The sequence below is a fragment of the Chrysemys picta genome, chromosome 8 (assembly GCF_011386835.1).
Source record: "Chrysemys picta bellii isolate R12L10 chromosome 8, ASM1138683v2, whole genome shotgun sequence".
NCBI lineage: Eukaryota > Metazoa > Chordata > Testudines > Emydidae > Chrysemys > Chrysemys picta.
This window is the reverse complement of record NC_088798.1, coordinates 5073519-5100555: the sequence shown is the minus strand read 5'-3', so window position 1 is coordinate 5100555 and position 27037 is coordinate 5073519. Positions and strand designations below refer to the sequence as shown.

The 27037-nt window shown below is 47.5% G+C and overlaps 3 protein-coding genes across 9 annotated transcripts; 1 reads left to right on the top strand and 2 right to left on the bottom strand.

Annotated features, from left to right (window-relative positions):
* Positions 1–1318: 1318 nt before the first annotated feature.
* NSUN4 (NOP2/Sun RNA methyltransferase 4) lies at positions 1319–6857 on the bottom strand. 2 transcript variants are annotated; one of them, XM_065553769.1, is made up of 7 exons: positions 6700–6857; positions 4659–5071; positions 3634–3788; positions 3141–3295; positions 2539–2663; positions 1517–1829; positions 1319–1436 (listed from the first exon to the last, which is right to left on the bottom strand). In XM_065553769.1, exons 1-6 carry the CDS (start codon positions 6793–6795, stop codon positions 1553–1555), a joined length of 1221 nt encoding a protein of 406 aa, XP_065409841.1. In that variant the 5' UTR covers positions 6796–6857; the 3' UTR covers positions 1319–1436; positions 1517–1552. The 2 variants fall into 2 exon arrangements, with proteins under 2 accessions (XP_065409841.1, XP_065409840.1); XM_065553768.1 differs by having other exon boundaries at positions 1319–1829.
* Positions 6858–11255: 4398 nt separating this feature from the next.
* On the bottom strand, positions 11256–15182 carry LOC101932114 (cytochrome b-c1 complex subunit 6, mitochondrial). Its single transcript, XM_005311739.4, has 4 exons — positions 15065–15182; positions 13367–13399; positions 12488–12649; positions 11256–11530 (listed from the first exon to the last, which is right to left on the bottom strand). Exons 1-4 carry the CDS (start codon positions 15113–15115, stop codon positions 11498–11500), a joined length of 279 nt encoding a protein of 92 aa, XP_005311796.1. The 5' UTR covers positions 15116–15182; the 3' UTR covers positions 11256–11497.
* Positions 15183–15192: 10 nt separating this feature from the next.
* LRRC41 (leucine rich repeat containing 41) lies at positions 15193–26796 on the top strand. 6 transcript variants are annotated; one of them, XR_010589583.1, is made up of 10 exons: positions 15193–15399; positions 16109–16195; positions 17156–17226; positions 19218–20445; positions 21652–21894; positions 23253–23417; positions 24197–24295; positions 24797–24919; positions 25897–26152; positions 26497–26796. XR_010589583.1 is itself a non-coding variant. In XM_065553760.1 (10 exons), exons 1-10 carry the CDS (start codon positions 15328–15330, stop codon positions 26729–26731), a joined length of 2439 nt encoding a protein of 812 aa, XP_065409832.1. In that variant the 5' UTR covers positions 15201–15327; the 3' UTR covers positions 26732–26796. The 6 variants fall into 6 exon arrangements, 3 of the variants coding, with proteins under 3 accessions (XP_065409832.1, XP_065409833.1, XP_065409835.1); XR_010589582.1 differs by having other exon boundaries at positions 15201–15439; XM_065553760.1 differs by having other exon boundaries at positions 15201–15439; positions 25897–25972.
* The last annotated feature ends 241 nt before the right edge of the window (positions 26797–27037 follow it).

Sequence of the window (27037 nt, the reverse complement as noted above, 5' to 3'; positions counted from 1 at the left end):
TTGTACATGAAATGTATGTGTTCAGAACAAAGATAAGGGTGCACCATGACCTGGAATGCATGGATTTAGAACAAAAGATAAAGGGCTACACCATGATACCAGAAACAAACAAGGTAAGAAGCTGATCAGTTGAATCCAGTTGCAGGTGACATATACAGTACCTTTTGCTGGTAAACAAGTAAGGTATAAAAAGATGGCTTAAGGGATGCAACTTCGGGGAGCACACCTTCTACGTAAGGTGAATCTCATCGCAGGGGACTCCACTTCGCAGACTGGTAACGTATAGAACTGTTTTCCTGTACCCCCTGAATAAACCTGACTGACATTGGTTCCTTATGAAATATACACAAGACCAACTAACCACAGTGTAGTCAAGCAATTGACTATGCAATTGATCAACAACTGAGTTAGGGCTTGAGTCTCTTGTTTCTATATGGGGGGTTCTTATGGTGCAGAAGTTCTCTCAAGACTCCCTGCCCTCTCATTCATGGCACATCCTCTCCCATTCCTGACTGCTGACAATACCTGCAGCGGGGATTTTCAAAGGAGCCTAAGGGAGTTGCACCCCTAACTCCAATAGCATTTCAATAGCAGCAGAACCCCAATCTCCGTTAGGCCTTTTGAACACCCCACAACAACTGCTTCCATGGGGAAGTACAGGTAGAAGTTATTTCGTGCGGGTGTGGCTCTTGGCTACTCTTGTCTGCTAACAAAGGAGGGGACTGTAGGAGGTGATGTAATAGACAGCTGCTCACTGCAAATCAACTGAAACCACGATAGGACCTGGGACCTCCGCTCTGCTATTAGCTCATTGGCAGCTTGGCAGCTCTCCCACCCATCAGACCTCATTCTCCCTATCTAGAAAAGGGGATAGTGGTACTTACCTGCCTTTAAAAAACACTTGGTGATCTCCTGCTGGGAAAGCGCTACACAAGAGCTAATACATCACGTATATAGTCCTATCCGGATCTGACTGCAGGGGCGTATGTAATAGCATGCGTGTCTATAGAGCCTTTCGTCTGAGGACCTGAGGCTGCACTTCCAAACGCCAGCAGAGGTGAGGGAGGAAGATATCACTGCAATGTTACAGATGAGGAAATGTAACACAGGAAGTGACTTGCTTAAGGCCAAGTGGCTGCAGAACCAAAAGCAAACTCCAGAGTGCTCAACCTCTGCTCTGAGCACTAATTCCCTCTGTGGTTATTTTACAAATAAGCAGAGGAGGTTGGAGAAGAAAAACAATCAAGTTGCAAACCAATTTTAGCTAGATCCTGGGAAGTCCTGTTTCCAGAAACAGAGAAGACACATTACACTCGGATCATGTCTGCATCATTTATTCTCGGTGTTTGTGGCACAAAAGCAGACGTCCCTCCAGGTGTTTTCAAAGAATCACAAAGCAGTTCTCTCTCTGGAACCTCTGGGTATTTCATTACAGCCTGGAAAAGAGTGAGATCACTTCAGTTCAGAATGTCACAACAGAGATGCAGCTGGATGAAGACGAACTGCCCAGTCTCACCTCCACCAGAGATAGGGGGTCAAAAAGCAAACACCCCTACTGTTCCCGGCGTAATTTGCAGAAGTACATGGGTCCAAAGTTTGCCGTGAGGTGGGGAAGGACAAGCTCCCCCAGCCTGCAGTCTGCAAAGAAAGAAAATGTGTCCTGGAAGAGTCTCCTGAAGCAGCTTAAGTCTTCAACGTGGACATTGATGTTGTATTCGGTTTCTGCTACCTCAACAGCTCTCTCCACTACATACTCGTTCTGCAGCTGAGACAGGGAGCACGTGGAGTACACCACTTCCCCTCCCGGTCTGGCAGCGAGGAGTCCAGCGCTAGATGGGAGGGGAACAAAAGGATGATTATGGGATGTAAAGGAGTAAGGCCCTGCTGTGACTGTGTGTGTTATTAGCACAGATTGTCTGCTGAAAAGGGGAAGCCAACCTCCTGGCTAGTGAGAGATGGACAGGGCTTCTGGATGCCGCAGTCTAGCCGGCTCCACACTATCACTGCAGTTGCAGGAGAATTTAGCACTGCAATGATAATAAGCATTTGTCCCACAGAGAGGCAAATAGTAAACAGAAGCAGGATGGGTCATTCTGCTGGAAAGGAGACCATAAGCAGTAGACTTAAGAGTTCATTCAGCCACATGCTTCAGGGACACAGAACAGGCTGAGAAAGGATGCAGGGGAGGAATAGTCTTGTGGTTAAGGGACTAGGTTGGGATTTTAAAGATTGGCTTCAATATTTGTTTTTTTTGCCATAGAATCCCTGGGTGCCACCTCTGTGCCTCAGTTTCCCATCTGTAAAATGGTGATGCTAAAGTTTCCTGTCTCGCGGAGGTATTGTGAGGATACACGTTTATTAACGTCCGTGAGGCACTCAGATGCTGCAGTTAAAGGAAGCTACAGGTATCATTTGACTCCAATCTCTCCCACACGACATGCCCTGAGGGATGGTTTTCTATACTCAGCCCAGCAGCCAGTATGAGAACTTGGGTGGACAGACAGATCGCCTGCCTCAGATAGGGTTAAGCTCACTCACAGAAGCAGCTGCAACTGCAGCATTGGCAACGTCTGACGCTCCTTCAATCTCATTCGACTGAAAATGTTGTTGTTCTCGTCCATGACGGAATGTCTATCAGTCGTGCACGGCACATCCACAAGCACCTGCGTGATAGAGGACTGGGATCTCAGCTCAGTTCTTCACCTGATTAAAGCTTAGAAATTTGTTCAGAGTCCTTTTCCTTTGCCCAATTCCTCCACTATTCCTGCACACATTCTAATCTAGTCAGCTGTTTAGATAGTGCCCATCACCATGGTATCAGAGCCCAGGTACACACACTGGATTGTCATTGGTAGGTTGCTCATGAATCTGGGGGATAGGCAGATTGAGAGCTAGATTTTAAAAGGGCTGATAATTTCATGCTATCGCATTTGTAGCTATGTCAGCTAAGAGAAGGGAAATTAAACAGCAGGTTCTCTCTTGCAGATCAACAGTTAAGGGGAGAATTCCCCCCTTCTCCACCATTGCATAGTTGGATAAATAAATTATTGCCTTCCTCAGAAGCATCCAGCATTTTCCTCTACCAATGCCAGGAAACTCGGATAGACAGATCTGCCTTTTCCATATTTTCAGTCACTTACCCGATTGTAAGTGTCCCCCTCCAGTTTCCCCCAATTCCTTCCATCCCAGGATGTGATGCGCACATCAGTGCTGATGTCTTTGGGAATGTAGCTACAGAGAACTCTGCGCAGCCTGTTACTACGGGAAACAGAGGTATCGTTGGCGGCCAGGTGCCCTGTCATGAGAGAGACAACAGAACACACACTTAGAAAGAACGTGAAGAAAACCAACACACAGAGACAAACTGACATCCCAATTGCCCAGCATCTATAATCACAGGAGAGTGATCAGATGGGAAAATCCACCTGACATTAACAGATGGGCTTTTGCAGAACACTCCATGCCAATATAACTTGGGGAGAGGGAACAGAAAGTCAAATTGGGGTCCGTAAGGAATTTATCATTTCAACCCTGTCAAAGTGAGCAAAGATCACCTGCTAACCATCTAACCCCATCTATACCCTGAAGCACCTTTGTGGACAGGCGAAGGGTGGGATTGCCAACTTTACTTACGGCAACATCCTGTCTGCAGAAGAGCCAGTGTCTTGCCACCAGGTGCTGCACAGAGGTCAAGGACTAGGTCACCAGGCTGCACATTGAGAGCCAAGACAGGTAAGAGCGATGCTGCATCCAGCAGATAATAGCCAAGGATTCCTGAAGCGTCTGGTCTAGAAATCCCAAGAGATAATTGAAAACCAAGTGTGTTATGAAAATCTGAAGAAAAGTCAAGATCTAGAGCTTGAAAAGCTCAGGTTAAAACACATGAATGCCATGTTCCCAGAGATAGTTACCCATCCGGTATGTCTGATGAAGGAACAGAAAAACACAATCCCAGAAAAATACAATGTTCCAGAGGGAAGACACCAATTCGATGATGACCTAGGTCATCTCCAGGACACCAAAGAACAATTACTCAAAGCACATTGCTTAGTGCTTTGTCTGCTTTAAATATCCCTATATTGTGCGTATTTTACAAAACCCTAATACGCTGCTTCAGCTCACTCCAGCACAACGTTTTCACAAGCTCTGTTAAAGCTGTGTAGAGCCAGCAGCTGAGCCACAGAAGAAACATGTCGAAATTAAGTTCAATGCAGCTAAATACAATGCTGTAGGTGATGAACTGGGGAGGGGAGGGGGCGAATGGCTTTTATTTCTGTTACTCAACAAGTCCTAGCTTTGAAGACGATTCCTACAAGGTAGCCTCAAACCCAGAGACTGAACATCCGCTTTCGAGGAGGGGTTGGGGGAAAAGAATTCTAACAAGTACACACACAGCACAACCACCTCAAACTTTCGTCAGTGTTACAAAATAGTTGCTAATAATAATGCCTAGCTCTTATACAGCAGTTTTCATCAGTAGATCTCAAAGTGCTTTACAAAGGAACGCAGTATAATTATCTCTATTTTATAGACGGGGAAACTGAGGCACGGAGTGATTAAAGCGATTTCCCCAAGCCCACCCAGCAAGCCAGTGACAGATCCAGGAACAGAACCCAGATCTCCTGAGTTCCAGGCCACAATGCTTCCGAGCGCCATACCTTGCCGGAGGAAACCGACTGACATCTCCTTTGGAGAATGTGTAACACTTGATGTTGGGGCTGATGGACGCAGAAAGCGATGATGGCGTCTGTGTTTGTTCCACAGACAACTGTTCACTGTGGGCTTTTTGGGACGCTGTTTCCTCACCCCTCACTCGTTCTACAGGCGAATCCCACTGCACGTGCCGAGCTGCTTTCTGAGATTCAGAAACAAAATCCACAGCGTTTAGAAGTTCCAGCTCTCGGCTGACCCTGTCGGCATCAGAGAAGTTGTTGACGAGGGCGCTGTATTTCTGTTCCGAGAGGAGGCTGACACGGATCGAGGGCCACACGCTGCCAAACTGCACACTGTAGTTCATGTCGAAGTTCTGCAGAGCCAGCCGGATGCCCGAGATCTTGGGAGCAGTGACAGCCTTCAGAGGAATTAAAACGTTAGGCACGTGAAAGAACCAAACACTTTTATACTGTGACCTTTCACCACTTCCGTGATTGGAATGATCAAGAGCGAGGCTCTGCTTTACCACAGTTACACTTGGCACTTCTGCCACCGCCTGTCCCGGGAGGAGCGTTAACTGAGTCCCAAACAATCCAGCCACAAAACACAGAAAAGCTGGGTTAATTTGCACTCAGTCTGAAAATAGCAAGACTGGGTGTGCAGAGTGGAAAGGGAAGATGGCCTCACTTCAGCATGTTTTTACAGCTCCATTAAAGCCGTGTGGAACCAGTAGTTGCTTCTGTGGCTCAACACGTGGAAAGGAGGCCTTGGGACTGGTAGTGGTGGGGTGTTACTGGTAGGGAAGGGACAGAACCGCTGGGGCTGGAGAAAGGAGATATTAGACAAGGGGCTTTGGGAGCTGGGGATGTATGGATGGGAAGGAGAATGAGGGGGGTCAGCCATTAGCTGGGAGGATTCAGGTTTTGGGGGGTATCAGGGTTGGAAGGAACCCTCAGGAGGTCATCTAGTCTGACCCCCCTGCAGACTTTCACCCCAGATCCCTAAATGGCCCCCTCAAGGACTGAACTCACAACCCTGGGTTTAGCAGACCAATGCTCAAACCACTGAGCTAACCCTCCCTGGAGTGAAAGGGAAGGGATGAGGGGAGGGGAGAGAAGAGAATTTGGGGCTGGTGGAATTAGCAGAGGGGTGGAGACATGACTAAGGGGGGGATTTTGGGGGGATTAGTGGAGGATATGGGGGAAAGTGGACTGATTTTAGGGGTGTGACGGGAGGATTTTAGGGGATTAACAGGGGGCTTGTGGAGGGAAGAAAACGATTTTGAGGGCAGGAGAGGATTTGGGGGGATTAGTGAGAAGGATAGAGGGGGAGCGGAATGATTTTTAGATGCAGACTGGGTTAGTGGGGACGGGGGGGAAGGGAAACATTTCAGGGGGTTAGTAGGGAGTGCAGGGGACGGATTTTGGGAAGTCGGTGGGGCATGGGGGGCAGGAGGCTGGGTCAGTAGCGGGGCTCTGATACTGGGGGGCCCGAGTCGAAGGGTGTGTGGGGAGAATTTCGACGAGGCATTAGCGAGGGGCTGGAGCATCTTTTGGGGTATCAGTAGGGTGTGGGGGAGGGAGAGAATTTCAGGGAAATGGTGGGGGTGGGGGATGGGGAAGGGAAACATTTCAGGGGCAGGGGAGGATTTCGGGGTGTGAGTAGCGAATGCAGGAGGTGGCTCTGGGGGTGGGGGGGCTAGTGGGGCTGAGGGCAGGAGGCAGCCGTGGGGCTGGGCTCTGGCGGGCTGAGTCCCAGGGTGTGGGGCGAGAATTCCGTGGGGGGATGAGTGGGGGGGGGCAGTGGGGGAAGGAGGATTTCGGGGGGAGGGTTATGGGGGGAGGGGGATTATTTCGATGGGGCGGGGAGGATTGCGGGGAGTCCCTTGGGGGGGGGTAGGAGGGGAACAATGGGGGGAGGGCAGTTTTGGGGGGAAGGAGGATTTCGGGGGGAGGGTTAGTGGGCGGAGGGGGATTATTTCGATGGGGGCGGGGAGGATTGCGGGGAGTCCCTCGGGGAGGTGGGGGGGCAGCGCGGGGCTCTCACCCATTTCTCCTTGTACCGGTACCGGCGGGGGGGCAGCCCCAGGCCCGCCAGGCCCCCCGGCAGCAGCCGCCGCGCCGAGCCCCTGAGCGCCGCCATGGTGCGCGCCGCTAGGCCGGGGCCGGCCGGGAACCGGGGCCGCCGCTGCAGGTTCCGGCCTGTCCCCCCCCCCCCCCCCCGGGAGTCAATTCCCGCCAGCCGGGGGCGGGGCAGCCTGTGACCCCCACACACCCCTCCAGAGCCCCCCACAGCTTGGGGACCCCCCCGGCTGTGTGCTAGGGGACCCTCTACCCCCTCCAGAGCCCCCACAGCTTGGGGACCCCCCCGGCTCTGTGCTAGGGGACCCTCTACCCCCTCCAGAGCCCCCACAGCTTGGGGACCCCCCCGGCTGTGTGCTAGGGGACCCTCCAGAGCCCCCCACAGCTTGGGGGGGTCCCCAGCTCTGTGCTAGGGGACCCTCTAACCCCTCCAGAGCCCCCCACAGCTTGGGGACACCCCCCCCCGGCTCCGTGCTAGGGGACCCTCTAACCCCTCCAGAGCCCCCCCAGCTTGGGGACACCCCCCCCCGCTCCGTGCTAGGGGACCCTCTAACCCCTCCAGAGCCCCCACAGCTTGGGGACCTCTCACTCCTCTTAGAATCTTGATTTTTAATAAGCTTCTGATCGGTTTCACCATAAACATAACTCAGTACCGTGGTATTGTAAGAGGAGCTGATCCTGTGTTGAATTATTCAACTTGTTGTGTACACTGTTCCCTTGGGCACAGCATAAGAACATAAGAACGGCCATACCGGGTCAGACCAAAGGTCCATCTAGCCCAGTATCCTGTCTACCGACAAAAAGCAACAGAGGGTCCTGTGGCACCTTTGAGACTAACTAACCTTTGAGACTAAGGTGCCACAGGACCCTCTGTTGCTTTTTACAGATTCAGACTAACACAGCTACCCCTCTGATACTGTCTACCGACAGTGGCCAATGCCAGGTGCCCCAGAGGGAGTGAACCTAACAGGCAATGATCAAGTGATCTCTTTCCTGCCATCCATCTCCACCCTCTGACAGACAGAGGCTAGGGACACCATTCCTTACCCATCCTGGCTAATAGCCATTAATGGACTTAACCACCATGAATTTATCCAGTTCTCTTTTAAACCCTGTTATAGTTCTAGCCTTCACAACCTCCTCAGGTAAGGAGTTCCACAAGTTGACTGTGCACTGTGTTAAGAACAACTTCCTTGTATTTGTTTTAAACCTGCTGCCTATTATTTTCATTTAGTGACCCCTAGTTCTTGTATTAGCTGGTATTACTGGGAGTGTTCAGTGGGTAAGGGCTGAATGCAAAAGGTAGATCTTCACAGGGGCTCACGGTGCACCTGTTGTTAATCTGCAAAGCAAAGGTGTAGGCGAATGTTTGGGTGACTGACACCCACTTAAGCACAAGCAATCCTCCCTCTCACTGGAGGGGATGGAAAGAAGGTGACTCTCAGTCTTGGGCACCCTGAGAAATATCACAGCATCTCAAAGCAATTTACGGTATGCTTCCCAACAGACCCCAGGCATAATAAACCCAAAAGGAAGATCTTCCAGTTCAGCATTGAGGTAGATTGATAGGGAACCACCTCGGGCCAAATTACACTGTCACCACTAGTGCTATGCCTGCTGTGTGCATTCACCAGTGAATTTGGTCTCCATGGGTGACAAGCCAACACACCTTTCACAAGCATAACATTCACTATACCTGTAACCCTTGGTGCAGAGACAGCTGCTTAGAATACCTTGTGTGACAGGTTTCTAGTCAAAACCCAGCCATCCAGTTTCCAGTCTTGCAATTTTTCCAAAAGAATTTTTTTTTTTAAGGCATACGATGATCAGAGCAGTTCTTCAAAGAGTTTTTATGCACAGTATGTTTAATACTTCAAAGCACTTTATGAGCTAGAAATTATTCTCCCATAGTATTTTAAAATAGAGTAATTTTCAGTTTCTGTGGACCACAAAATATTTTCTTTAACGTAAAGCTCATATACCCATGCCAGGGTTGTGAGAAGGATGCTCCATTTAATCCATTACTGATCGATTTACAGAACATTATGGTAGCAAGAAAGACTGCTGCTTTTAAATCCAAGAACTGTTATTTTACATTTTGTGCTTTGAAGCTCCAGGCACGAGGGGAAAATATTCAAGTTACTTGTGAAGTGTCACAATGCACTTGTGGCAGCATCAGTATGAAGAATTATTAGATGCTAAAGATGCTCCCTTAAATCTTAATTCAGCACAAGTCCCATTTGTACTACAAAGAGCTACATTTTGAGTCAGTCCTGGAGCTGACCCCACAAAACATGGGCCCACACTTGCAGAAATGACTAGTGGTTTTGGGTGTCCCACTTGAAACCTTAAAGCAGCCTGATTTTCCAAGAGTGCTAAGCACCAAGCCTCAAGTCCAATCCCCATTAAGGTGTGTGAAGTGGGGCACCCAAAGTCACTAGGAGCATTTAACCATGATGGGTGTATAGTGTTTTAACCCTGTTCCCAAGCAGGGCTCTAGCACGATCGTTGAACTGTAACTCCATTTTGGCTCTTCGAGGGGGGGAGGACTTGCCTAACCACATCTGTGATTATACCACCTTGCCCTCTTAGGTCACGCTGTATGACAAGATTGTAAAGTATATTGCAGCATATAAAAGACACCCACAGCCCTGGCATTAGCAGCTGAGCCAGTAAGGGCTAGATACCAAGATTTTCCTCACTCTGCACTTGATGGGTGTGCATCAAGACAGCTTTGTAGAAGCCAATAAGGCCATGATAAGTTACAGTCACTATGGATTTGTCAAGAACAAATTGTGTCAAATCAACCTGATAGCTTTTTTTGACAGGGTAACAAGCCTTGTGGATGGTGGGGGAAGCAGTAGATGTGGTATGTCTTGACTTTAGTAAAGCTTTTGATACTTTCTTGCATGACATTCTCAAACCAACTAGAGAAATGCAACCTAGAGGGAGTTACTGTAAGGTGAGTGCATAACTGGTTGGAAAACTGTTCCTAGAGGGTAGTTATCAGTGGTTCAGTCATGCTGGAAGGGCATGAGCGGAGTCCCACATGGATCAGTTCTGGGTCCCGTTCTGTTCAATATCTTAATCAACAATTTAGATACTGGCATAGAGAGTACACTTATAAAGTTTTCAGACGATACCAACATGGAGGGGTTGCAAGTGCCTTGGAAGCTAGGATTAAAATTCAAAATGATCTGGACAAACTGGAGAATTGGTCTGAAGTAAATAGGATAAAATTCAATAAGGACAAATGGAAAGTACTCCACTTAGGAAGGAACAATCAGTTGCACACATACAGAATGGGAAATGACTGCCTAGGAAGGAGTACTGAGGAAAGGGATCTGGGGGTCATAGTGGATCACAAGCTAAATATGAGTCAACGGTGTAACGCTGTTGCAAAAAAAGCAAACGTCATTCTGGGATGTATTAGCAGGAGTATTGTAAGCAAGACCCAAGAAGTAATTCTTCCGCTCTACTCCGCGCTGATTAGGCCTCAACTGGAATATTGTGTTCAGTTTTGGGCGCCACATTTCATGAAAGATGTGGACAAATTGGAGAAAGTCCAGCGAAGAGCAACAAAAATGATTTAAGGTCTAGAAAACATGACCTATGAGGGAAGATTGAAAAAAATTGGGTTTGTTTAGTCTGGAAAAGAGAAATCTGAGAAGGGACATGATAACAGTTTTCAAGTACATAAAAGGTTGTTACAAGGAAGAGGGAGAAAAAATTGTTCTTCTTAACTGCTGAGGATAGGGACAAGAAGCAATGGGCTTAAATTGCAGCAAGGGCGGTTTAGGTTGGACATTAGGAAAAACTTCCTAGCTATCAGGGTGGTTGAGCACTGGAATAAATTGCCTGGGGAGGTTGTGGAGTCTCCATGACTGGAGATTTTTAAGAGTAGGTTGGACAAACCCCTGGCAGGGATGTTCTAGATAATACTTAGTCCTGCCATGAGTGCAGGGGAGTGGACTAGATGACCTCTTGAGGTCCCTTCCAGTCATGATTCTGGTGAAAAAGCTGCTGTATCAATGTATTGGATATGCCTGTCTGACATGATTGCTAACGTGGTTCGAGTCCGCATACACTGTAATTCTAGCTGTAGTGGAGATACCAGGGAGGGTGTCAAAGTCAGAGGGGTGTTTAAAACAATGGGGACCTTTTGTATTGCATAAACATGATTCTACTCCTTTTCTTAAGTATAGTCTGGAGGTAGCACATCCATCCCCTGTACAAGGGGCATAAATACCTTTGTGCCTTCCTGCTGATTGAGATACTGACAGATTTATGAGTAGCTCTATCGTCTCCACATACCATAAGAAAAGGGCCCAGAAATCATCTATTCACAGTTCCAACTTTGTGCTTGTTGGATCTGTGCTTGTCCTTGATCCTCATGCTGCCAGTAATGGTTGTGCACAAGGGAATTCCTACAACAGGGAGGAAACCTCCCCTCCCCACTGTCTAGTTATTAATATTAACAGTCTTCATTAAGCAGTCATAGAATGAAGCCATTTCCACAGGAACTTTGAATATGTTTAATATGGAAAACCACAGAAGATGGTTTTGTTACAGCTGCACGTTTTTCACGGAAGATAGATGCGATGACACGGTGGCACCTGGATCACCGCAGCACAGGCAGGAAGCTGCTCACTTATACTGTACATTCACAAGAACGGGCAGCAAGCAGCACTTGGAATCCAAAAAGAAACTGCACCGTGTTCCAGCTGAACGATGGAGGCAGATGGTGGGACTTGCTCCAACATTTACTTCAAATTCTTAAAGAGTTTGTGAGCCACCTAAAAAGGCATGATGAAGAAAGCTTTCAGTAACTGACAGGTTCTCTCAACACAGACATTGTATTCTCTCTCTCTCTCCTCTCTTCCCTATCTTTATGTCCCTATCTTCTGTAGCTCAGATTCATTAAAACTGCAGCAACATAATTAGAGGATTGATCACAGAGAAGATTGTCTCCATTGACCACCAATAATTTTCTAATTGTCTATATGGTCCCACCTTTGCCTTTCTTCAAACAAACTTACGAAGGCTACAAAAGTGTAGCTCAAACCAATTACTAGAGGTTGACAAACAAGCAATACTGAATTGTTTTTTAAAGCCAAGTATTCTTACAAACTCCAATATTTCAAATTAATCCATCTGCTTCAGAGATGAGCTGTATTTAGTAGTAGTACTACAGTGCATACTGATCAGCACAGGGCCCTCTAAAAAAAACCCCAAACCAAACCACTCCCCCGAGTGTTCTCTCTCATTATAACCATTACATTTACTGGACTCTATGGGATAAGAATTTCAATTCAAAAGCAGGAACCAATAAGTATTTAAGAGAAAAAAATCACCTCACAGGATCAAGGTTCAGAGTTCTTCAAAATTAAAAACCACATTGATTCAGTAGATGCTTGTTCTTATTTACCCTATATTGCAATCAAAGCTTTTTAGGGCATAGATGCAGTCTGGGCTGATGGTCAGGGCACTGGACTGGGAAGTAAGAGACCTGGTTCTATTCCTGCCTCTCACCCAGCAAGCCAGTGGTACTTTCACCTCTGAGCCTCAGTTTCCCAAATCTGTAGAATGGGGATAATGATACTGACCTCCTTTGTAAAGTACTTTGAGATCTACTGAGGAAGAGTGTGATGTAACAGCTAGGTATTACAGAAATAAGGTACTGATTCAGTCACGTCCTATTAGAGATCGCAAACCAACACAAATGACTAGGTATCAGCCTCCGTTGGACTTACACAGTGGTCCCTGGCATGCAGGAAGTCAAAAAGCTCTTCCGTACATTCCTCCTGTGTGTGGGACCTTGCGGACACTCGTGCATCACACAGCTCCAGCTTCTCCCGTGCCTTCACGCACTTCTCAGTCTGCTCACAGTGCTCCCTTATTGTGGTTAAAGGATCCTGAGGGTCAAGTTAAAAGATATCAGACTTTTCGTTCTCACAGTTGGTAGAGTTACTTATTCTACGTGGTCAGATGCAAATCATATGCAAAGAATAGGCTTTGAGAGTTCAGACAATAGTTCCAAACCAAATTTCCTTGTATGCTAACAGCTAACATTTACATAAAATGCTACACATGCACAGCCAAGCCCTAAGCTGGGGGGCATGTCCTCAGCTGGGTAAATTCCCCCGCTTTGTACCTCTTTTAAAAAGAGATGAGCAAAAATCACCACCACCACCACTTGTGGTGCTAGAAGCCTCTATGGCTCTCAAAATGAAAGCATTATCACCATATAAACTACACATCATATCTAGGGCCAGATAATCAGCAAGCCCATAGAAACACACAGATAAAAACCCCACACATTTGCACATGTACAAACAAGCACTTTATTTTGCATACACTACCAGATATGCCTGAGCACATGGTAACCATGATACAAAATTACACACACAAGTGTACACCTACAAGTTCACTGGACCAGGTCTTTAGACATTAGTTCATTCTATTCCCTGTATGCTGCAAAGTAAAATGTTCATTTCATCAGCCCCTTGTTTGGAGTAAGTTTGGTTAATAAAATAAAATACAAGCATAGTTCACATCCATTATAAAAGATTTATGCTTCTTGCACAGTTTTTCCTTGGTGGAAAAGGTTTCAAAGTTTCAGTAGTTCTTACCACTAGCTCTGCCTCCTCCTCCTCTTCCTCTTCCTGGGAGAAAGAGATACCAGATAAAAGTCAGTTATATTATGCCATAGAGAAAGCCTTTATGCCATTATACACACTTAAGAGTCTATTGAGTATAAAAGCTATTTCCACAAGTGACACGCGGATTGTAGGAATTTCTCTTTCAGCTCTCTCTATTTTATATGGCTTGATTAATTCCAGAAACTGAACAAATGGGAGGTTAAATGATTTATGTCTGATTTAAATACACTGTTTTCACCTCAAAAGCTTAATCTTCAAGCCGGTTCTTTCATGAAGAGATTAGACAGACGAATTTGCACAGATCCTTTACGTCTCCAGCATAATGGAGTCTGTACAGACTCTCCCCTGTGCGCCATTAGAGAGCAGTTTTGTTCTGTTTCCTACAAACGTTTCCACTCTTGCAGTTGAAACTGAATTGCCAAGTCCTGTCCCCCACGCTGATCAGTGCAGTCTCGTTACTTCCTTGTGCTCCCCCATCGTCTCCACCTGCTCTCTCCTGTCTTAGTGTGTCAGCGCTTTGGTCCGAGTCTGTACAGCGCCTAGCACCAGGGCTCCAGACCTGGGGGTGCTGCACCGGGGGTGAGGCCCCCCCCAAGAGTTGCGATGGCCCGGGAGGGGTGCATGGGAACAACTCGGTGCCGAGCGGCTCCCCACACTCCCCGGGCCTGCAGCGGGAGGCTCCGCAGCGCAAGCCCAGCCAGCCTCGCGGGGCTCCAAGCAGGCAATAGACGCTCCCCGCCCTAGATCCTGGGGCCCATCCCCCCAGGACGAGCGGGTTACGGGGGCCGGCAGGGGACACGGCTGGTCGGGGGGGGGGTAGAAGCTGTGCCGCGGGGAGGGATGAGCAGGGTACGGGGGCCGACAGGGGACACAGCTGAGGGGGTAGAAGCTGTGCCGCGGGGAGGGATGAGCAGGGTACGGGGGCCGACAGGGGACACAGCTGAGGGGGTAGAAGCTGTGCCGCGGGGAGGGATGAGCAGGGTACGGGGGCCGGCAGGGGACATGGCTGGGGGGGGGGGTAGAAGCTGTGCCGCGGGGAGGGATGAGCAGGGTACGGGGGCCGTCAGGGGACACAGCTGAGGGGGTAGAAGCTGTGCCGCGGGGAGGGATGAGCAGGGTACGGGGGCCGGCAGGGGACATGGCTGGGGGGGGGGGGGGGTAGAAGCTGTGCCGCGGGGAGGGATGAGCAGGGTACGGGGGCCGACAGGGGACACAGCTGAGGGGGTAGAAGCTGTGCCGCGGGGAGGGATGGGCAGGGTACGGGGGCCGACAGGGGACACAGCTGAGGGGGTAGAAGCTGTGCCGCGGGGAGGGATGGGCAGGGTACGGGGGCCGACAGGGGACATGGCTGGGGGGGGGGGGGTAGAAGCTGTGCCGCGGGGAGGGATGAGCAGGGTACGGGGGCCGACAGGGGACACAGCTGAGGGGGTAGAAGCTGTGCCGCGGGGAGGGATGGGCAGGGTACGGGGGCCGACAGGGGACACAGCTGAGGGGGTAGAAGCTGTGCCGCGGGGAGGGACGGGCAGGGTACGGGGGCCGGCAGGGGACACGGCTGGGGGGGGGTAGAAGCTATGCCGCGGAGCGGGTCCCGAAGGCGGGTAAGGGATGAGCGGGGCGGCCCCCGGCCTTGCAGCCCGCCGTGCTCGGGGCGGGCTACGTCTGCCTCACCTCGGGTTCCCCGCTGCGGCTCCCCAGCATCTCCTCGTCCCGCAGTCCCATCGCCGCTCAGCTCCAGGCTCTACCGCCGCGCAGAAGGACTCGCCAGGGTCACCCGCCGGAAACCCCGCCCCTCCGGTTCCCCCTCTCACCCGGAAGCGGAAGCTAGGCCCTCATGACCCTCCCAAGATGGCGGCGCCGCCCGGAGCTGTTTTTCTCTGTGCGGCGGGCCCGCCCCTAGGGTGCTCGTCGGAGTGAGGGCGGTGGGGGCTGCCATGGAGGCCCGGGCGGAGGGAGAGGCCGCTGCTGGGAGCCCCCCCAGCCTCTTCGAGCTGAGTGGGGTGGTGGTGAGCTCCGCCATGGGGACCCTGGAGAGAGAGGTTTGGGGTAAGGGGGGCGCGGGGGTCCCAGGCCTGTCCCCGGGGGGGGGGGGCGCTCAGGCCTGCGCCAGTGCGGAGGGGGAGGGGGGTCGGACTCCTAGGCCTGTCCCAGTGCAATGGGGGTGTTTCACGTCTGTCCTAATGCAGTTTCGGGAGTCTGAGTCCTGCGGGATGGGGGGGGGTCTTAGCCCTGTGTGTGTGTGTGTATATGTGTGTATGTTTGTATGTGTGTGTTTGGGGGCGGGTCCCAACTTAGGGGGATGACAAGTGTTTCGGGGAGAGGCGGGGGTCCCAGGCCTGTTCCAATGCAGCGTGTGTGGTGGGACCTGAGTTAGGTATGAGACATCTGTGATAGCAGCACATTGAGCGCTGAGTGCCCCAGAGTTACCAGGACAGCCCCATGCCCAGGGTCTTTGTGAGGAAGGTTTGATGCCTATAAGGCATCCCTGTGGAACCTGACTGGACCAACTTGTGCATGGGTGCAATGGTGATGGGTTCTTGTCTCTGCTTTAAGTGCAAGTGCCAAAATGCATATTTATGTGAACATAGTCCATGCACCAGAGTGTTACCCTATTGGGAACTTCAGTCTCCATTTTATTTTGTTGTCTTTGAAAACCTTTTCCACCTCTCAGACTTATAAAGCATTCTGCATCTGTTCTCTTCCCCCATCCCAAAGCACTCCCTGGACAGATACTCCAAGGCATCCTGCCTTTACTTAATATCTATTACCTGGAAAGGATTGAGGAAACTGCTGTGAAAAAAGGTCAGTTTTATTCATAGAAATTTCTTCTCTAAAGTTGAAGGGTTGTTTGGTCTCCACGGACAATTTGGTTCTTGGCCTCTCTGCTGAAACTATCAACAAGGAATAGCAATTACTATCTGCTACAAGAAGTGTTTTGGTGTGGACGCTTTCCCTAAATGGAACTGGATTTAGAATGTCAAATACATTTCTTATAGAGCACTGAACAGCATTAAAGATAATGATTTTCAGTGACTGCTGACCATGGCTGATGAATAACAATGAGATTAATAATAATATTAAAAGGGGCTGATGGTATCTGATACATCCAATCTGTTTAAATAGATGAGAATTCAGTGAAAATCCCTAATGTATAGTTTTTAAAAGACACCATCAAGTCAAATTTCATCCCAAACTTTGGCTTTCTAAAAAATGACATTTTCAGTTCCTAAGACAAGAAATACTTAGTATATTTGATTGTTTAAATTCCACTGGAAATAGTTTTGTAAATAATAACACTGCCTGCAATATTTGCAATCCAAACATTGCTGCTTTTTGCTTCTATGTAAGTATTCAACAGTGAAAATTATTATTTAGTGTCCAAAATGAGGAATACTAAAAGTACATAGGCAGGATTAGTACAGAAAAGTTGTAATTAATTTATAATAATTAATTAGATTACCAAAACTAAAAGAATAACAATCTGATATGTAATAGGTAACTGGGGAAAAGATGATTTTTGTACGAAATGTCTTTTAAAATATTATTTTAACCTCATAGTGCCTCTTTAGCAAACATAAAATGTGTCATTTCTTTTAAATCAGTATTGATCTAGTGCCCTAAATGTTTTCCAAAAATAGTATTTGATGACTCATGTTTCTAATCTTATTTGTTTTAAATTAACATCATTGTGAAACCCGAGAAGGGAAAATTGAGTAAACCTTTTCAGATAGAGGATTCGGTGTAAAATTGTTTGTTTTTCAGGACTCTCAACCCAGCCCATATGGCACAAACTCTGGAATGATGTGATGAAAATCAGACCACCCAAGTCAGAGGTGAGTTGGAAAGCTGCTGATGGACCAATTTAGAAAGGACACAAAGTTTACACCTCAATTTTGCAAACACTTATCTATATTTTTCACTTTGAACATGTGAATAATTCCATTGATTTGAGTGAGACTACTGAAATGTCTAAAGTTAAACATGTGTAAATATTTACAGGATCAGGGATTAGGATGTCACCCTGGTATTCAAAACTTTCCATAAAACACCTTATCTTGTACTTATAGAGAACTTTTCATCCAGAAGGATGCTATAGCACTTTGTGGGCTTAATATATCAGGATGAAGCCCACTACTGGAGTGTATGCATGTGTGCTGTACATTTTGGGCCTCTCAAAGAAGGTGCATGGAATTGGGATGAAAATAAATTTTATTTTATTCTGATTTTATTATACTCTAGGAAGGTCTTACATTTAAGAACCAAGAATGTAGGTCATACTTATAGGATGAGGGACTGTATTTTGGAAAGCATAATTCAGTAAGGGACTTGGGGGCCATGGTGGATAGCCAACTAAACATGTGCTCACAGTGTAACTGGGTGGCTAATGGAACAAATGTAATCCTTGGATATATAAGTAGGGGAATGTTGAGTAGAAATAGAGAGGTGTTGTATATGGTGTTACTGTGTCCAGTTGTGATATCCATACTTTAAAAAGGTTGTTGACAAATTGGAAAGTGATCAGAAAAGAACTACAAGAATGATGTGAGGTCTGGAAAACTTCCCTTTGAGCCTCTTTGTTAAACTAAACAGATAGATTGAGAGAATAAAGAGAGGATTAAGAGGTGATTTGATCCTGGTCTAGAAGTACCTGCTTGGGGAGAAGATTTCTGATAGTAGAGTGCTCTTTAATCCAGCAGACAAAGGCGTAGCAAGATCAAACAGCTGGACGCTGAACAAATTCAGAGTAGAAATAAGATGCAATTTTTTTTTTACCAGTGATTGTAACTCTCCATTGGAACCAGTTTACTAAGGGACAGGGTGAAGTCTCCATCATTTTGTCTGTAAATCAGTATTGGATGTCTGTCTAAAGAGATGTTCTAGCTCAACTAGAAATAATGGGCTTTTGATCCTGGAGCCACTTGGTGCAATTCTGTGTCTTGCGTTATATAGGTGGTCAGACTAGACGATCATAAAGGTCCCTTCTGGCCTTTAAATTCTTGCCCCTATTTCTGTTATTGCTGTGTGGGTGCTACCCTCAGTTGTAAAGCCTCTGCTATGCAGATGCTGGAGTAAAGACGCATGGGGAATAAGCTGTTGAATTAGAACCCTGAATGATTAGGGAGTACAGTATGTCGGTAAGCCTGATTCTGATACCCTGAGCCCTCCCACTGATTTTAATTAAGACCTTCAATGCTAGTTGACGGACTACAGTACTTTTCAGGATCAGAACCTTAGCTGGTGTCAAATGCTGCCTTGCAACATGGAATCCATGTGGCACAGGCTGTGGCAGTATAAGCTTGTTTACCACCAATATCCCCCCAAACTTTCTTGAAGGGACTGCCTGTTGGGATGAGAGGGTATTTCAGTCTCCATGGCACATCCTTGACCTCTAGAGACTGATGACCACTGGGAAACTAGTGGAAGTGGTGGTTTCTGTGATACTGACTGAAGCCACTAAACACTTGTCAGATGATAACAGCTTATGGTCACTGTTGACCTGGATAGAATCTGAATTAGCATCCTAGGGTGAAAGTCCACTCTCTCTTTCCCAAGTATCAGAGGGGTAGCCGTGTTAGTCTGAATCTGTAAAAAGCAACAGAGGGTCCTGTGGCACCTTTAAGACTAACAGAAGTATTGGGAGCATAAGCTTTCGTGGGTAAGAACCTCACTTGCATCTGAAGAAGTGAAGTTCTTACCCACGAAAGCTTATGCTCCCAATACTTCTGTTAGTCTTAAAGGTGCCACACGACCCTCTGTCTCTCTTTCCCAGTGTGTTCTTGTTTAAATGAGGATAAAATCCATTAATTCTGGGATTTTATTACAGAACATAACAAGTTGGAGGAAGAAGTTCCTTGAAACTTTCTTCTCAAATGTCCTGCATGGAGTTTTGGATGTTTCTTCAGATCAGCGCCTGAGTGACCATCGTTTTTCACCCCTACTCCACAGCTCACAGCATGTTACGCAGCTCACCATCTGTAACATGCTGCAGGGGGTAGCAGAGCTCACTGCTGAGCCCAACCAAAGAGTGCTAGAAAACCTAGCTGGCTCATTGAGAACCTTGAAGTTCCATCTGCTGACCTCTGATCTGTCCATTAGACATTCACTAAGTTTGCTGCTTCATCATCTGATCCACCATGGAGCTGTCAGCCAGGTGTCCATGTGTTCCTGGCCAGTTCCTGACAAAGTACTTTTAGTCCTCATTCTGAGTATGAGTGCTGGGTTTTGGCACCCAGGTAAGACACTTCTGCACCAGGGCAGCCCTTGCAGTCTTTGCAGAGAGGAGTCTGATGCCCAAAGCCTGCTAACTCAAGAGGATGGTGCCCTGCTAGGGTCAAATCAGCTGTGCTGCGGGTCTACTGAGCAATCAGAGACTGGCCAGTGGGGTGATAGTGAGTCAAGAAGCAAGAAGGTCCAAACTGCTTCAGCCAAAGTGCTTCAAGAAGCTGATGCAGATTCTCAAGCGTCTATAGAACTGTCCAGGAGCAGTAGTGGCACTGTTAAAACTCCAATGCTCTGTGGATTAAGGAGCCACCCTTTGCAAAACCTAGCATGTCAAGATGTAAGCTGCAAGGTGCCCCCTGAGTATTACAACATTAAAGGAGAGTCTTCTCCTTCTCTACCAAAAAGGTCTTCTGTTGGCCCCGCTTTCCGAAAGCCCTGTAGACGGTTTAAGACTGCAGTGGGGAGGAAGCGCCGCAGCCCCAGGAGAAACCGCAGAGCTCATGCAGACCCGGAAGATCTTTACGATTTTGTCTTCGCCGTTGCTAGGGAGGAGGAGGAGACGACAGAGTCGCTCTATGAAAGCAATGCCCAGGAGGGGGAAAGCGTTGATGGCTGGGCCTCTTCCCCAGCAGACACTCCTAGCTTTGAGGGTGTGGGCTGTACGGAAGGAGGCTCTGTCGGAATCCTTCCTCTGAAAGCGGCTTGCCGCTTCCGAAGTGTCTCCACGCTGGAATTGTTCTCCATCCCTCTGACTGGGGACACCTGCCGGGCTTTGGGGAACCTGCTGAGCTCTTGGGTATCTTTAGAGAAGCTGGTTCTGTCTTACAATGGTTAGTAGTAATAACAGAGCTTTTAATTTCAGGTGTATTTGACAATCTGGTTTCTGAGTGTAGCCAAATTCTAAAAACTGCTAAGATCTGCACTGAAATTTTGGTTGGGTGGAACAGACATTATTGGACACTCTTCAACTCACCCTGAAAATATAGGTAGCAAGGACGCTTCAAACCATGCCAGGCTTTCTTTAAGTAGGGAAAAAAGCAAGGGAAAGCTGGTCAGCAGCAACTGGGCTTAAAATCTGAGGGGTGTGTCTGTGTTAGAGGAAAAGGTGCCAAGATGCAAGTAGAGAATAATGAAGATGATACAAGCTGTGAGAGAAGGGAAAGGAAGAAATGGACAGAGACCTTCTACTGTGTACAGCACAATGGGGCCCTATTCTTGGCTGGCCCTTAGTATTAATGATGGATAATATAGTGGTCCCTAAGAGTTTAATATTTTAATGGGGTCCAGAGGGGATTCTTCACCGCAGAGTAAAAACATTTGTTTGTTCCTGTAACTTTACTTTGGAGAAGGAACTGGGATGTAAACCCATCAGATTAAAGGGACAAATGAATCTAACCAAGAGTAGTGGGGGTGAGACAGAGCAAAAGGATCACTTCCTAATGGTGAAGTTTGATAGACCCTGATCCTCCAGACTTTTGCATGCAGGCAGATTCCTGCACCCACGCTGAGCTCTACAGAAATCAGTGGAGTTCCGGGTGGGGGCAGGTTACTGGATAAGAGCCTTAGATTATAGAATAGTTCCCGAAAGGAATTGTCGGAACCCCATCACTCAGAACATTGCACTGGGCTGGATACAGCTCTGCTGCTAAGAGTTCTGCTCTGGCTAGTGGAAATGGACAAAGCGACCTAGTCAGTCTTTTATATCTAACATTGTCAATATGTATGAAAGACGCTGGAGTTCTTAAGATATTGCCTAGAGTTAATCACATATTTTACTAATCAGAGGCCATCTAATCCATCCCTGAAGTGCAGGATTGTTCCCTGTAATTTATTGTCTAGTGCATTGTCCAGTTTTAAATTACTAAAGTGATGGCTTCTACCTCTTCCCTGAGGAGACCGGTCCACAGTCCAACACTGGGATCTGTTAGAAAGGTGTAGATGATATAGGCTGTGTCTTTGTTCCAGCCTTGCTGAATTATTTGCTCTCTCTATGTGTGTAACACCCATCTTGCTTGCTATTGAAATGTTGGTTTCAGGCCTGGGCGCTAATATCTTCCGCATCCTGTCTGGGCTCCGGGCCCTCTCTCACCGTAGAGACTGCAGCCTCCACGTGGTGCGTGTGAGTGACGTGTTCGCACACATCCCCTCAGTGGAGCTTGTTCGGTCCATCCTGACTGCCTTCCCCCGCCTTCACACACTCTCGGTCAGCTTTGATCTCAAAAACCAGCTGGAGGGGAACAGGCCAGAAAGGCATTCGAGCTCGGAGGCAGAAATTCCAGGTAGATTGTAGATGTTGACTAGTAAATGAGATCTTACTGTTTGTTTAAAGCAATAAGTTCAACCTCCTTTGCACACAGGGTAAGAATTCAATCCTTGAGGGGGCCATTTAACTATCTGGGGCAAAAATCTTTCTGGGGATTGGTCCTGCTTTGAGCAGGGGGTTGGACTAGATGACCTCCTCAGGTCCCTTCCAACCCTGATATTTTATGATTCTATGCTTAAGTCCTGGTCCAGTTTGCACTTAGCTAGGTGATCTTGACCATTCCTTTGTGAGTCAGACCTTGCCACAATTTTCTACCGCCAGATTGATTGTGACCTCCAGTCTGTTGTATGCTCTGACATGGCACAACTTTTGAGGGCTCCCGGACACAACGCCTTTAATTGTCACATAAAATACCAAACACAATGTCAGCCCTAACAAGGCCAGGCAGAACCTGTAGTCAGTGCAGAAAGTGGCTGTTGGCTTGCTTACCTGTGTGGTCCAGATCTGCTGTGCTGGCTTCCTGTTCACTTGTGTGTGCAATTCATGCGATTGACTAGGATATATAAGGCCTTATAGAGAGAGGTTGGCTGATGTCAGTCAGAAAAAAAAAAAAACCTGTTCACCATCATGATAGCTGAGATCAAGTGCAAAGCTATTGCTAAGCCCCGGGATTTCCATGTCTGAGTGCCGTAGCAGGGCAGGGACCCACTGCCTCCCTTCTTTCAACAGATTTGTTGGTCTTCAGGGCATGGCACAAGGCCCGTTATGTCTACACGATACAGCCTCTGCTGCCATAGTCCCCTAGTGTAGACACAGCCTTTGCTGACAGAAGTTCTTGTTCTGTCAATGTAAGAATTTCACCTCCCTGAATGATGTTAGCTAAGCACTCTTCTGTCAACACAGCTGCCTCTATGCTGGGGGTTTGGTCAGTGTAGCTGTCAGTCAAGGGTGTGGTTTTTTCACACTCCTGTCAACACAGCTATGCTGGTATAACTTTGAAGTGTAGACCAAGCTGCAGGCTTTTGGCTTTGAATGAGATCTGTGAAGAACTGTGTCCTGGAATGAAAGTCTGATTCAGCTATTTGTGGATAAGGGGGTAAAATTTTCAAATGTGACTTAAGTGTTTAGGAGCATAAGTCCTACTGAAAATTAATAAGACTGAGGCGCCTAAGTCACATAGGAAAATTTTACCCAAAGTCTGTATATTCATTACTGATCCATGCACCCAGACACTGGTGATGGGTACATTCTACAAATCTAAAATGACAAGTAATTACGATGGATAACTTAGTTCCTCTGGGAACCAAATGCATTTATCAAACATTTTTGAGAGAAAGTGTTTGCAGACAAACCTCTTTTCCCTCCTCCCTTTAGAGAGCTGCCTGGAACAGTTAGAGATCCGATTCCCCAGAGAACCTCTGCAGACCAGTCTCCTTTTGCCTGTGTTGAAAGCCTCAAGGTCTCTCCAGCAATTATCCCTGGACAGTGCTACCATTTCCTGTCCCCTGGAGTTTGGGCTCCTTCTGCAGGCACTCAAAGGTAACACAATAAAACTGCGTAGTGAGCTTCTTGGACAAAACATATCTTGGTCTCCTGTGAGCAGCTTGTCTAGGGGCCTCCCTGTTCCTCTCCCACCTGTATTGTCTAGGGGGACAGGTGTACACTACAAAGTTTTGTGGGCATAGCTGTCTCACTCAGGTGTGTGGAAAAATTCTATACCCCTGACTGAAATAGCAACGCTGGTCAAAACCCCGTGTAGACACAGCTATGCCTGCAAAACTGTTCAGGCAGGTGTTTATCTATAGAGCTCCTTATGCCGGTATAAGTTGTATCTCCAGTAGGGGGCTCCACCAGCATAGCTGTCTCAGCAAAGCCTTTCTAGGGTGGAGCAGCCTCTAACCATTTGCTTTTCTGTTGCTTTGGACTAAGCGCTAGGTAACATTTTCAAAAGTGCCTAACATACTCAAGTGCCATTTTCAAAAGTGAATTAGGCACCTAAGGGCTTTTGAAAATGTTACTTTTTTGTCTCTATGATGCACACACCTGGCGCGATACACAGATACAGAAAAATGGAAAAGGCAGTAGGGATTTTCTTCCCATTTTTGTTTTAGTGAAAATTACCGTGGAGAGTTATTGTATCACATAAATCTGAAGGCAGAATTTGGCCCTAAATTTGTAAGTTTAAGTACTGTGAATGGTGAGCTGTTACTTATCCAGGACAACCAGCTGAGTTGTTGGGATTTCATTAGCAGGTAGCCCGTCTCTTTTGACACACAGGCACACGATACCTCACCAGTAAGGTTTTGTCCGTCTTGCAGAGTGTAATCCAGGCCTGAAGAGACTGAGCTTCCATGATGTGAACCTTGCTGACTACCAGAAGGAAGTTCTCCTCCTGCTGCAGGACCCTGTCCTTCAAGGTACAGCGAACACCCACCCACCCACAAGGGCTGCACCACAGACTGCTGGTGGGGCCGAGGTTGGAGTCAATGTGTGATCCCAGGGAGTACAGGATTTGTCCAACAGTTTCATTCTCTCAGGAGTGGGAAGGAGATGTGTGAATTGGGGGGAATGAGAACGCACCTGGGTTGTGGCTAAGGAGCGGTAGAGCTCTGAAGCCAGTCTGCAGTACAAAACAACCGAGTTACGGTCTTGGCTGTTAGACATAACATGCATGGTGCTATAACCTTATAATCAGGTCACATATGATCAGGGTTTTCCCCAGGTAACAGAACACCATTAAGGGTCCTGCCTACACTATTCATTTTAAGCATGTTGTAACTAGATACCTAGTAATAGTGGTTTCAGTTCTTGCACCTTAAACAGGCCCCCAAAGCGATCTGCAATATGTAATTAAATAATTTACTGACTGGTGAGAGAGACCAAAGATGCATCTATCACTGTGTGTATTTTTTTGGTAGAAATTACATTTTCCTTTTGTCGGCTGTTTGAAAGCTGCACCACTGAATTTCTATCCGACATAATCCAAATAGTGAAGAGAAATTCAACTCTGAAGAGCCTCAAATTGCCTGGAAACAGACTTGGTATGTACTGTCAATGCAACTATGTGGGCATCCCCTTACACTAGCTCCCTGACAGCTAACTATCAGGAGAGTAGTCAGAGCCATTGCGGACCAACTTCTACCACTGAGTTAAACACAGCAAGTATTAGTGGAATGAATATTTTTTCGTGGAGGTAGATAGGGCATTCCAGCCATGTGCTGCATTGTACAGTTATCCAGATTCCCCCCCCTTTCTCTGAAGCACTAGATTTTGGCCACTGCCAGAGATGGGATTCCAGATGTGGAAGATTAATGGCCTGATTCTAGAATAGCTAGAAATAAAGCGGATAGCACTCGCTCTAGCCAGGTGTACTATGCAGACACTCTGCCTCTGAAACCGACTGCATCGGCTTACTCAATGCAACTTCGATCTTTCTAAAGTTACAGGTTTCTTTAATGATTTCCTACACAACCTTGTTGCTTTAGTAATGTTCGGGTAACAGTTAAAGGTGTAAAAGCAGCAAAGAGTCCTGGGGCACCTTCTAAACTAACAGGTGTATTGGAGCATGAGCTTTCGTGGGTGAATACCCACTTCTTCGGATGCATGTAGTGGAAATTTCCGAAGAAGTGGGTATTCACCCACGAAAGCTCATGCTCCAATACGTCTATTAGTCTAGAAAGTGCCACAGGACTCTGCTGCTTTTACAGATCCAGACTAACACGGCTACCCCTTTTGATAGTTAAAGGTGTAGTGAGGATGAGGAATTGAACGGCTCAGTGGACTTGTAATGGACCCATCAAACCTCTCACTGCTAGGCCCCCCCCTAGTCTGAATGAGCCCAACATTCATAGTGACTTTCACGCTTTGCTGTTCGGTGGTAGTTGGTGGCAGCCCAGTTTCTAGTAGTAATGGGCCAGCACTGAAGCTGCTTGAGTCCCTTGGTGCTGCGCCTCCCTCCCTCCTTTGACACTTTGTGTGGTTGCAGCTTCACATGTCATTTGTGTTTTCCCATCATTAGGGAATCACAGGTTGGTTGCCTTGGCTGACATTTTCTCTGAAGATTCATCCTCTTCCATCTGCCAGTTGGACGTCAGGTATGCTGCTGCCTCCCCATAGTACTCTCCAGTCACGTCCCTTCTTAAACTTCAGTGCTCCAGGCAGCAGGGTAAATCCTGAGCAGAGTTCTGCTCACTAGCTGAGCGGATACCACTTCAACTAAGATTGTTTTAGGGAACACCTTGCTGCCACTACCCAGGATTTGAGCATTCTCAAAGGTAGGTATCCCTGCATACACCGTAAGGGAAGAAAAAGAAATACAAACTTCTTTCATTGTGGAGCATCTAAGCCCCAGTTTTAAAGGGCTAGGAATGAGTTTAATAACAAAAGCACCAATGCTTGTTCAGTTGCTTGCCAGCTGGTGGGAGAATGGATGGAACAGCTCAGCCCTTTATAGAGGCAGAATATAACCAGCTCTTACGCATGACCTGTCTCCATCTGATACAATCAAGCTGTTCGGTATCTACTGCCTACCATCATTACGGTGATGCTTGAGAATAAGCACACCCTTCCCCCTCAAATGGATCTTAACTGCATTTTACTCTGTTTTACCCCCTTAAAGCTCAAACTGCATCAAGCCGGACGGGCTCCTGGAGTTTGCGAAGAAGCTGGAGAGCCACATCCTGCAGAGAGGCGGGCAGATCAAGTTTACCCACCTCCGCCTCTTTCAGAACTGGTTGGACCAAGATGCTGCAACAGCTCAAGAGGCGCTTCGGCGGCTCAGAGCTGTGTGCAGCGTGGTCAGCAACACATGGGACTCTTCGCAGGCCTTTGCTGACTACATTAGCGTGATGTAAAGAGCGCCCAGGAACTGCTGTAACATCGATAGCGATAGCTTGAAATAAAGTTGTACAGAACAGTGCTCCCCCGGACTCTCTGCCATTGCTGTTCACACTGTGTGCGGGAACAGGCCCAGCTGGGATAAGAAACTAGTGTACAGTACTAACAAATCAGAGGCTCTTACACCCCTCGCCCCCAAGCAAGGTAGAATTGATCATGCCACTTTCATAGTGCAAATGGGTTAGGGAAACCAACTCAGCAACAGTGAGGTGATATACGAAAGGGATAAAGAAGGGGGAGGGAGGAGTATCTTACCTGATTCT